The sequence below is a fragment of the Urocampus carinirostris genome, chromosome 19 (genome assembly GCF_059441175.1).
Source record: "Urocampus carinirostris isolate Australia breed hairy pipefish chromosome 19, RoL_Ucar_1.0, whole genome shotgun sequence".
Lineage (NCBI taxonomy): Eukaryota > Metazoa > Chordata > Actinopteri > Syngnathiformes > Syngnathidae > Urocampus > Urocampus carinirostris.
The window spans coordinates 16,431,759-16,444,047 of record NC_142367.1 but is presented as its reverse complement, the minus strand read 5'-3'; the positions used below and the strand labels follow the sequence as shown (position 1 = coordinate 16,444,047).

The window sequence follows — 12,289 nt, the reverse complement described above, 5'->3', positions numbered from 1 at the left end:
GTAGGAAAAAAGTAAATAGAGAACAAAAAGAAAAAGGTAACAGCTCGGAAAAAATAAACACAATGAGATATTTTTTAAGGAATTTTTTAAAAAGTAGAAAAAAACATGGAAAAAAGAAGAAAAAGTTTGTGTTGGATTCAAATAATTTCCAATTATATCAAGTCAATCTAGTTGCCAACATTGTACTTCCACTAAAAATGTGATTAAGTACAGTTCTGTATCTTACAACCGACTAAATAAGCCCCCAAAAATGTTAAAATTATGCGACAAAATATGTCAGGAAATAAAAAGAAAAGGATATCTTGTGAAAGAATTGTAAGAACAAACGACGTTTGTAGGCCGTACAACCTTTGCAATAGTACATGAGTCAATTCATTCAAAAGAGAAAAATCATTTTGCATTGCCGGAAACTCAGCAAAATGTAACTTGATGTCAAGTTTTGGACATGTTTCATAATGAATTATCTTGCCACACTTGGGATTATGGTTGCTCACTGTTGTTTCAAGCGTTGCTCACCGACTTTGTGTGAACGCTCAGACCCGTGGAAAATTACAGGGAACATTGGTGAATAGGTTGCTACCTGCTCAAACTAGAGAAGCTTGTTGTGATCTCCTCCAGTTTCTGGGTCAGTGACACTTCTTCATCCTTATCCCTGCAAAAAATACATTTTACCGTGAGCTTTATGATATCATCAAAGAGTGATTTATTTTTCCATACCACATCTCAAGGTGGAAAATGGCGCCCTCGATATCATCGAACTCCCTGAATAGGAAATTGGATTACACGAAATCGAGACAATCCGATCGAGCGAAGCATCAAAGTCTCACAGTATGAAGGTTTGGTTCCAGATGGGGTTGAGCGTTTGTTTCTTGATGTCGGTCTGGTATATCCTATCCGCCGAGACGGTATCCTTGATCACGTATTTCGAGGCCCTGGCTCTGGAACGACGCGTTCGTTTCTCTTTTTCGTCCTCCAGAATGGTCAGTAAGCAGTACGGGTCACTTAAACCTTGAGAACAATGAATTAGAATACCGTAAATGACTTCGGAGCTACAGTTTAGGACTTGACCTGGACTCGTGAGTCAAAGTCTGGAGACATGACTTTGAACAAAAATATAGGGGGTCGAGTAGCTTAGACTTGTGGTTCAAAGACCTGGACTTGTGAGTCAATAACTTCAATTCCAAATAAGACCTAAAAGCTTGGACTTTGACTTGTACATCAACGAGTTTGGACTTGACAGAGTCTTGCTATCTACACCCTTAGACTCATGAGTCAAAGCCTTGAGACTTGACTTGGACATGGAACAAAAAGATTGGACGTAAAATATCTTAGACTTACAGGCCAAAGACCTAGAACTTTCCTTGTACTTGTGAGTCAATTCCACATGAGACCTAAAGACTTAGACTTGACTTTGACTTGTACATGAACGAGTTAGGACTTGACAGAGTCTTGCTATTTACACCCTTAGACTCATGAGTCAAAGCCTTGAGACTTGACTTGGACATGGTACAAAAAGATTGGACGTAAAATATCTTAGACTCTCAGGTCAAAGACCTAGAACTTGCCTTGTACTTATGAGTCAATTCCACATAAGACCTAAAGACTTAGACTTGACTTTGACTTGTACATCAACGAGTTAGGACTTGACAGAGTCTTGTTATCTACAGCCTTAGACTCATGAGTCAAAGCCTTGAGACTTGACTTGGACATGGTACAAAAAGATTGGACGTAAAATATATTAGACTCTCAGGTCAAAGACCTAGAACTTGCCTTGTACTTATGAGTCAATTCCACATAAGACCTAAAGACTTAGACTTGACTTTGACTTGTACATCAACGAGTTAGGACTTGACAGAGTCTTGTTATCTACAGCCTTAGACTCATGAGTCAAAGCCTTGAGACTTGACTTGGACATGGAACAAAAAGATTGGACGTAAAACATCTTAGACTTGCAGGTCAAAGACCAAGAACTTGTCTTGTACTTGTGAGTCAATAACTTGAGAGTTCAATTACACTTAAGATCTAAAGACTTGGACTTTACTTGATACTTAACTCTGACTTGGATTCTGCTTAGATTTGTGGGTCCAAAGCTCAAAATCTTACTTGAATGTGGAACTTATTGGGTTGGATTTGACTTACTGTTGTTGGTAATGATTAAAAATAAGACTTGACTCAGGAAAACATCTTTAAAGGTGACCCGTTAACTCCAAGTGTTAATCAAAGGCTTTGACTCACTGGTTCCAGTTCCAAGACAAGTCAAATTGATAGAGGTTGGTCTCCAGTAATTTTACTTGTCCCAGGCTCAAGTCAAGTCCAACTAATTACATGTTGGTTCACGAGTAACCTTCCAGGTCCAAACCAAGCATTGATTCTTTGGGAAACATAAGGTAGGTCCAAGTTGGTGTCCAGTTGGTGTTGAAGGATTTTATACATTTGACTATAAAGGATTTTATACGATTGAATACAAGTTACATTTATCGAGTGCAATGAAGATTTTCACCGAGTAGGCTTAAGTTCAATGAGCAGTGAAAGTTCATGGCACCCTAATAGAAAATATTGTTTACAGGAACGGCGGGAACGGGACGTGAGGCTGATAAGATAGTCAGCACATTCAATGACGCAGAAAGGCCCTGATGATGGAGGACGGCAGGCATTGTTTGAGAAACGCTCTCCGCTGTTTTGAGTTTTCCAGACATCGTAGCGAGGTGGTGGAGCTCACGTTGGGCTTCATTGGCATGCCCATGGAAGGAGCCGGCACACCATCTTGCGCAAAGACGTGGGCTGAGGGAAAAAAGGCTGGAGGACTTGAGAGGGGCTTCCCAGAGACTCCGATGACACTAATTCGACTAATATCGGCTGTATTCAATGGAGTTCACTTAGTTCAATAGTTAATGAAATTAAATCTGCCCCTGTGTGAAAATGTCGGCTTTTTTTGTTCATCTTTTCCATCAAGGAATGAGCGCGCATTGTTGGGTGAATGTAGGTTGTGTTTGGTTACTGGAGTCAGATAACTAGTTCGAACAATTTGGTAAAGGATCCAGTAACTCTCCAGGTCCCAGGTCCAAATCAAGTCACAAGTCTTGGGAAACAATTCCAAGTCAAGTGCAAGTATTCACAGGTTGGTCTTTAGTAACTCTCCTGGTTTCAGGTCCCAATCAGGTCTTGAGTCTTAGACACACATGCTTTTAGATTCTAAGTCAAGGTCGAGTTACAAATGTTTGACACACAAGTCAAGACCAAGTTTCAGGTTTTGAATCTTTATTTAATCTCAATGAGAAATATTCTTGAAAAAAAAACCTCTGGTGATGGGCTTGGGTTTGTGTCCATGAGGACGACAATGTTAGAAATGAAATATTTACTCTTGGTTTGACCTTGTGTCATGTCCAGCATGGTCGCCGTGGTGACCGGCTGGCCCCGCCCCCTGGGCACCGGCTGTAGCAGATCGTCTAATTTGCATGTGTGCTTCTTGAGGGCGGGTCTTGGGTATTGCCGGCTGCTGGTTCATTGCGTTTTCTGTTCTGCATTAATCTGTTCTGTTTGACTAGAGGAAACCTGTGCTGAGTAAAAGCCTGTTTTGTGAGTATTCCTAGTCTGAGTTCCTGTTTGCCTGTAAGCCTGTTTTTGTTTTGTTTTGTCCCTGAGTGTTGGACAACTTTTATTTTGCTAAATAAAAGTAACTGGTCGTTACGCGATTGAGTTCCTCCTTCCTGCCTCCGATCTGGTCCGGTCTCATGACACCTTGACCTGGTACTTTGACCCCGAACTTACCGCTCACGTCTTTTCCCAGGATTCCCTTGGCTTCCTTGACAGTCGCCATCAGACAGTAGACAGGCGGCTGTAAATTCGGAAAAAATTCAGGGAAATCGCAGATAGAATTGTTAAAGTGTCCAAGATGTCCTCACCTCAGAGTTTTGGATTTTGTCCATCAAAGAGTCGTGTTCCGTCTCAGACATTGCGAGAGCCTTGCAGAAACGATACGTTGCAAAAAAAAAAAACGTTTGGGACATCCTCAAAAACTAACCTCTTTGATATATTGGTGTAGTTGTCTATCAGCGAAGATCTCAGTTGATGCGGATTTTCCCATTTTGTGCTCGATTGTGTACAACAATTCTTTGTACAACGGTTTCAGCTTTAAATCCAAGAATAGGAAAATGATGTTAAAACTGACTGACGAGGAAGCGCCTTTAAGTGCCGCAGACGAACCTCCATCTCTTTGAGCCGACGGGCTTTTTCTTCAGGGTTTTCCTCATCCTTAAAAGCCTGGAAGGAAACGTAGATGGGTTATGATGGATAAACGAAGCTTCATGAAGCACTCTTTTTTTGAAACTCCTTTCGATGTTGGCTTTCTTGGCTTTTTGAAGCTAAAAACTAATTTTTTTTGTTACGGATTAGTGCAAATGGCTACCAGTTTGATATGTGCTGTTTTTCTGAAATATTATTACTATGTCGTTACTATAACAAGCTGCGGACAATTCATCACATCCACTACACAGCATCATCTCCAAACAGAAGAGCAGCTTCAGCGACAGACTGCTGCCACAGTCTTGTTCCACGGAGAGACTGAGGAGATAATTTATTCCTCATGCCATGAGGCTCTTTAAATCCACCCGGGGAAGTAAAAGCCCACATTAACCCCACATTGCATACTACCCTATTTTTATTACAGTGTGTATTTCCCGTAGCACTATTTAAATACCCTACATCAACACGTTATATTGGGTATTTTGGTATTCTATATCTTTTATTTTATTTTTTTATTTTTTAACACAAGGATACTGCTGGAAGTGTGAATTTTCCTTCGGGGATGAATAAAGTGTCTGTCTGTCTGTCTGTCTGTCCGTCCGTCCGTCCGTCCGTCCGTCCGTCCGCCCGCCCGCCCGTCTATTATTCTTACATGGTTATTATTTAATTATTAGAAGTTGGGTTAAAATTGACTCTATCTCTACTACTATCTCTTGTCACAATATATCCCATGTTGTAACAATGACAATAAAGGTATATTCTATTCTATTTTATTCTATTCTATTCTATTCTAAACCATCTGCCCTGTATAAGCCAATGTTGAAAGTATTTTTGAAAGTATTGATCTCATATTTATTCTGACTTCTCATGCCAGTTAGAAATCAAATTTCCAAGAAAATCACAATGACCCATCACCGGTGAGCTATTTTCAGGATAGGACAGGTGATCTTAGGGAGTTACCAGGTACCTGTGGGGATCACATTGGTGACACCAGGTTTAAAGCTAAAGCTTAGTATAATTCATGTTGATCAGAATTCCACTCTATCTTTAAATCAAGTGGGCCAATCTAGAGGAGTCCCAAATCTCACAAATGCTTCATGAAGCTTCGTTTTTTCACTCCTGTGTAACAGCTGTAGTTTGAGAGTTCCCACCCTCCTGTAACGCATCTTTCTCGTCTGGCCCAGTTTCCGGACGTGTCCCGGGGAGTTCTAGTCAGGAAAAAATAAGCAAACCTTGAAGCGCCATTGCTGTGTTTCTACGTGTTCTGGAACAGTAATCTGAGTACCTGCTTGATTCTTGATGAGCCCAGGTCCTAAAAATGAGAATAATAAAAAGTCGGTCAAACAGAACTCTCCATGAGACGCAAAAATCCACAAACTATACCCCCTCATTTTTAACATGCGCTGTGCTATCCACCAATCGCAGCAATAGCCATCTAGGGATAATGGATCGCGGTCACACAGGTGGGGTTTACTTTAGGTGAAAAAAAAGGCAAAAAAAGAGTCACCTTGCATTACACAAATGTTCTCTCTCGGCCCCTGCTCTCAGCATAGTGGACTGGGGATAGTGGATCGCGGCCAGAACAGTGCAGTTCGTTTTTGACAGGTCACAATGGCCCAAACCGTCATGCGGGGAGTGATTACAGTTTTCCGTTGGAATGTGATGCACAACAATGAGTTTTAAAGGTTTCACTTTAGCATCGACTTCCTCTTTTTGCTGATGGTGAAACTGAAAGTGAGGCAATGATGAAGTAACCGAATTCAACGCAGGATTAGCTACTTTAGGGTTTTATGACCGGTACAGCTCAATAAGTGGGCCTGTGATCCTGCTTCTCCTCACCTGGTTTCTCTGTGCCTCACTGACAAAGACATAAAACAAAATAGATTTTTAATTGAAATATTGTCACATCAGGGTTTTTGGTTGATTATTAATTATAGTGCTTTTGGGGAAATTTTACTTTTCATTGTCCTACTTTCACATTTTGTTCAGTTAGAACAAGTTAGTGTCCAATATTCTGTGAGTTCTGTTCTTCGTGTTTTTTTTCAGTTAGAGATAGTTAGTGTCCCCAAGAGTGTTGGCCACAATACTTTAAAAAAGTCACGAGTTATAGGGACTCACTACTTCTTCCAAAAAGTAACTGTTAGAAACTGAGTTACTCTATAGTAAAAGTAACTAGTTACCAGGGAATGTAACTATTACTTTAAATAGAAGTTGTGTATCAGAGAATGTAAAGTTTTTTGAGCAGTATTCGAGTCAGTATAATAGAAACCAGACAGGAAGTTGTGTTATAGAACCTTTTAATATTTATTGCCTCTCACCAGCTACAGATTTATCTTACACTTGAAGTGCTACAAAAACAAAGAGTAAACAATACAATAAAAAAATAACAATCAGCAGTAAACAATGTAAAGTGAGTTAAAAAAAATAAATCTTACTCGAATGGTCTATTGTAAAGATGGGAATTCCGACTCTTTTTAGAAAAGCGGCTTTTTCGGCTGGGCTCACTAAAAAAAGACTCCCAAATAGCTCTTCGGGTTTGTTGTTTAATCCATTTATGACATTTATAATGTAGTATTATAAATACTTAAAAAGATGGAAAATAAAGCAAACATTAACTCTTAATTGTTAACACTGAAAAAACATAGAAATTAAGCATTAAAGTATTCATAAATCTACAAAGAAAAAGAACAAATACAAACAACTCGAACCAATCACAAGAGAAAAATAGCGTCTCGAAGGGAATCGCTCTCGATTGGTAGGTGGCCGCTCTCACTTCTAAGATCCGGCTCATGACACGAGTCGGTTGCCGCGTTCACCAATCGCCTTTTCTTTCGGCGCATCAGTAGATACTGTATTCGTAATCGCTATCAAACTATATGGTAGTTGCTATTTTGAATGGTGACATGATCCTAAAAGACGTGACGTAAACAACTCGGAGGATAGGGAAAAACCACGTTAGGCGTGAGGGCGAACGCCAAAGTAACGCACCGCTTACGCCGTTGGAACGCCAGAAAAGGGAATTCGGTAGATAAGCCCAATACTGAAAAAAATGGCGTTATCTCTGTCGGTGTTAGTCAACATATTCTGTGTTGTCTTCATTTCATGTTTCTATTTAATTAGAGTTTGTGTTTCAGAATCTCCTGCATTGTTCTTTCATGTTTTGTTCAGTAAGTGTCAATGCTCAACACATCCTGTGTTTTCTTCTCCATGTTTTGTTCAGTTAGAGCAGGGGTGTCAAACTCATTTTAACTCGGGGGCCACACGATAGAACAAACATTCTGTCCGGGGCCGGACTAGTAGATTAAAGAGAAAGAAAAAGAGAGATGAAGAAATAAGAGAAAGAGGAAGGGAAAAGGAGAGAGGGCAGGACAAAGAAAGAAAAAGAGAGAGAGGGAGAGAGCGTGAGAAACAAAAGAGATAAAAAAAAGAAGTCGTGAGAGAGGGGAAGAAAGAAATCCAAAGAGAAATAGAAGGACAGAAGGAGAGAAAAGAGAAAAGAAAGCGCAAAGGGTAGAAAGAGAGAAAGACAAAAGAGAGGAAAGGAAAAAAGGAAGTTGGAGCAAAAGAAGTTAAAAAGACACGGAGAGACAAAGAGTAACAAAGGAAGAGACACAGAGAGACACAGAGAGACACAGAGAGAAAAAGAGACACAGAGAGAGAGATAGAGAGAGACAGAGAGAGAGAGAGAGAGAGAGACACACACAGAGAAAAAGAAAGACACAGAGAGAAAAAGAGAGACACAGAGAGAAAAAGAGAGACACAGACAGAGAGAGAGGGAAAGAGAGAGACACAGAGAGAGAGAGAGAAAGAGAGAGACACACACAGTGAGAGAGAGAGAGAGAGAGAGAGAGAGAGAGAGAGAGAGAGAGAGAGAGAGAGAGAAAGAGAGAGACACAGAGAGAGAGACACAGAGAGACAAAGAGACAGAGACAGAGAGACACAGAGACAGAGAGACAGAGAGACAGAGAGAGACAGAGAGAGACAGAGACAGAGAGACAGGGACAGAGAGAGAGAGAGAGACAGAGAGAGACAGAGAGAGAGAGAGAGAGACAGAGAGAGACAGAGAGAGAGAGAGAGAGAGAGAGAGAGAGAGAGAGAGAGAGAGAGAGAGAGAGAGAGTGAGAGAAATACAAGTACAGTGTCTTTGTTCGAGGCACCTTTCTTTTGCAACATCAAGTTGACATATTTTTACCTGCAACTTTTTTTTTCTCTTGCGCTTCTCTGAGTGTTGTCTCGCGGGCCGGATTCAATCCATTAGCGGGCCTGATCTGGCCCGCGGGCCGCCTGTTTGACACCTGTGAGTTAGAGCTAGTTTGTGTGCCTGCTTTATATTTGATGGTCTTGTCATGCCACTCTTGTTTTTGTTCTGGCCCCTGTGGCAATGTGTCTTGTGTCTTTTTCCTTTCATGTTTTGTTCTGTTAGGGCTGGTTGGTTCTGGAACATTATGTACCACCTCCATCCAACTGCTTCCTTTCATGTTTTTTACTGTGGAACTAGTTCGTAATACGACATATCCTAGGTTTTCTTTCTCATCTCATCTCATCTCATCAGCTGCACCGCTTATCCTCAGTAGGGTCGCGGGGGTGCTGGAGCCTATCCCAGCAATCATCGGGCAGTGGGCAGGGGACACCCTGGACTGGTTGCCAGCCAATCGCAGGGTTTTCTTTCTATCATCTTTTATTAGTATAGATCTAGTCAGTGTTTCAATGTTAAATCGTCATAGTCAAGCCTGTGTTAGAGTAGCTTTGATGTCTTTGATTTTTAAGGATCCTGGTAGACTTATTGTTATAGTTGCAGGCTCTCCAAAACCAACTCCTTTTTTGTAAATAACTCATTTTCGTAGAACTTATTTTGTGTCTACGTTTATGGAAACTGCTTCTCTGTCATCTAGACAATTGACTTTTGTTATTACATGCAAAAAAAGAGATCGTCTAGTATGGTCTGGTCTTGGTGACTCAAAGGGGAACAGTCAAGCCGTGCAATAAGTTCCGTTCAACATCATTTGATCAAGTCTCACTTCCAAACTAAAAAGTGACTCATAGCATCAACACTCATAAATAATAATTCCATCTCAAGTGCCTGCGTTTGACTTTTGATATTTTTTGCAACGCATAACCTGGAATTACATAAACTGTAGTTCAATATTTCGAGTTTTCAATATTTTCAATATGTTTTTCCTTTGCCTTACTATGGTCGGGTTTTTTTCCAGTTCCAAGTCAAGTCAAGTCGTGTTCATTTGTATAGCCCTTTATCACAAGGAGTCTCAAAGGGCTGCATTAAAAACTACAGACTATTATGACACCATCCCCTGATCTAAAACCCACATGAGGGTAAGGAAAGACTCAAAAATCTCAGCATGAGGAAAATGATGAAGCCTTGATAAGAGACCGCACATGAGGTAATCCCCTTCCTGGGTGACCAGGCTGTTATGGAAAATTTTTAAAAAAATTAAATGATTAAAGTTTAATAGTCAAGTCAAGTCAAGTCACATTTATTTATATAGCCCTTAATCACAAAAAAATGTCTCAAAGGACTGCACAGGATTACAATTACAAAATTACACAATTACCTGATCTTAAACCAGCATACGGGCAAGGAACAACTCAAAAACCTCAGTGTGAGGAAAAAAGAGAAACCTTGAGAAAGGACCTCACATACAAAATAAGAATCAAATCAAAAGGATGACAAGCGATCAAATATTTAAAGTAGGAGACACGAATGTGGAACAGGGTGCTCTGTTCAGATGAGACCAAAGGTGAACTTGTTGGGCTGAATGCAAAGCGTTAATGTAACACTGCACATCGACCTGAAAACACCATTCCCACTGTCAAACATGGTAGTGGCAGTATCATGCTCTAGGGCTGCTATTGGACTGGGAAAACGTTCAAGTTAACGAGAAGATGGAAAGTGCTCGGTGGTGGAAAAAAAAAGGCATTCCCAAGAAATGTTGATAAGGAAAATTTGACTTCATTGAATAATTTCCAAGCGCAGCTCTTACTTGTTCCGGTGTTTTAAGATGTTGGTCTACCGAGATGGTCTCCATCTGAGCTGACATAATGTCGTTTAATGAGCTACCGGTCCGTCTCGCCCGCACAAGAGACGATGCTTGACTAATTTACCTTCATTTTTTTTGACAAAACAACCACACAGGAAGTCATCACTTCCTGCAGAAAATGAAGTAGCACATCTGACTGTGACTCAACATAGGCTGGCCTGAATCGGACCTGAATGCATCTTTTTATAAGTACGCTCAGGAAACCAAACCAAACCAGGAGATCTGTTCCAACTATATATATATATATATATATATATATATATATATATATATATATATATATATATATATATATATATATATATATATATATATATATATATATATATATATATATATATATATATATATATACAGGACTGTCTCAGAAAATTAGAATATTGTGATAAAGTTCTTTATTTTCTGTAATGCAATTAAAAAAACAAAAATGTCATACATTCTGGATTCATTACACATCAACTGAACTATTTCAAGCCTTTTATTATTTGAATATTGCTGAATTTGGCTTACAGCTTAAGAAAACTCAAAAATCCTATCTCAAAATATTAGAACATCATGAAAAAGTATACAAGTAGGCTATTCAACTAATCACCTGAATCATCTAATTAACTCGAAACACCTTGCGAGGGTTTCCTGAGCCTTAAAAACACTCAGCTTGGTTCAGTAAACTAAATCACTGCTGATCTGACTGCTGTCCAGAGGACCATCATTGATACCCTCCATCAGGAGGGTAAGACACAAAAATAAATTTCTCAAAGAGCAGGCTGTTCACAGAGTGCAGTTTCAAAGCATATCCATAAAAAGTCTGTTGGAAGGGAAAAATGTGGCCGGAAACGCTGCACAACCAAGAGAGATGACCGCAGCCTTAACAAAATTGTGAAGAAGAGCCGCTTCCAGAATTTGAGGGAGCTTCAAAGACAGTGGGCTGAAGCTGGAGTCCAGGTATCAAAAGCCACAGTTCACAGACGTGTCCGGGAAATGGGCTACAATTCCCATGGTCAAGCCACTTCTGAACTCAAGACAACGGAAGAAGCGTCTGACTTGGGCTATGGAGAAGAAGCACTGGACAGTTGCAGAGTGGTCCAAAGTCCTCTTTTCAGACGAAAGCAAGTTTTGCATTTCATTTGGAAGTCAAGGCGCCAGAGTCTGGAGAAAGGCTGGAGAAGAGCAAAATCCAAGTTGCTTGAAATCCAGTGTGAAGTTCCCACAGTCAGCAATGGTTTGGGGAGCCATGTCAGCTGCTGGTGTTGGTCCACTGTGTTTCATCAAGTCCAGAGTAAATGCAACTGTGTACCAAGAGATTTTAGAGCACTACATGCTTCCATCTGCTGAAAAGCTCTATGGAGATGAGGATTTCATTTTCCAGCATGATCTGGCACCTGCCCACAGTGCCAAAACCACCAGTAACTGGTGCACTGACCATGGCATCACTGTCCTTGATTGGCCTGCTAATTCCCCTGACCTGAACCCCATCGAGAATTTGTGGGGTATAGTTAAGAAGAAGATGAAAGACACCAGACCTACAAATGCAAATGAGCTGAAGGCCGCTATCGAAGCATCCTGGGCATCAATAACACCTCAGCAATGCCACAGGCTGATTGCCTCAATGCCACGCCGGATCGTAATCCGTGCAAAATGATTCCCAACCAAGTACTGAGTGCATCAATGGACATTTTCAAATGTTTGATTTAGTTTTGCTGTTATAAAATTATTTTTTTTACTTGGTCTGAGGAAGTATTCTAATATTTTGAGATAGGATTTTTGAGTTTTTTTCAGCTGTAAGCCAAAATCAGCAATATTCAAATAATAAAAGGCTTGAAATTGTTCAGTTGATGTGTAATGAATCCAGAATGTATGACATTTTTGTTTTTTTAATTGCATTACAGAAAATAAAGAACTTCATCACAATATTCTAATTTTCTGAGACAGTCCAGTATGTATATATATGTATATATATGTAACCGCGGTGTACCTGTCCCACCAAAGATCCA

General features: G+C 40.2%; 1 protein-coding gene across 1 annotated transcript in view; it reads right to left on the bottom strand.

Moving 5' to 3' along the window:
- The window catches only part of unc13d (unc-13 homolog D (C. elegans)), a 45,364-nt gene extending 35,030 nt beyond the window's left edge, over nt 1-10,334 (bottom strand). Inside the window, exons 1-10 of the mRNA XM_088323132.1 lie at nt 10,242-10,334; nt 5,528-5,554; nt 5,394-5,450; nt 4,204-4,260; nt 4,022-4,129; nt 3,903-3,962; nt 3,769-3,835; nt 828-1,008; nt 718-762; nt 581-652 (exon numbers count right to left, since the gene is read on the bottom strand). Of these exons, the coding sequence (XP_088179258.1) occupies nt 581-652; nt 718-762; nt 828-1,008; nt 3,769-3,835; nt 3,903-3,962; nt 4,022-4,129; nt 4,204-4,260; nt 5,394-5,450; nt 5,528-5,554; nt 10,242-10,298 (731 nt within the window). The 5' untranslated portion in view covers nt 10,299-10,334. The remainder of the gene's footprint in view (nt 1-580; nt 653-717; nt 763-827; nt 1,009-3,768; nt 3,836-3,902; nt 3,963-4,021; nt 4,130-4,203; nt 4,261-5,393; nt 5,451-5,527; nt 5,555-10,241) is intronic.
- Nucleotides 10,335-12,289: the final 1,955 nt, after the last annotated feature.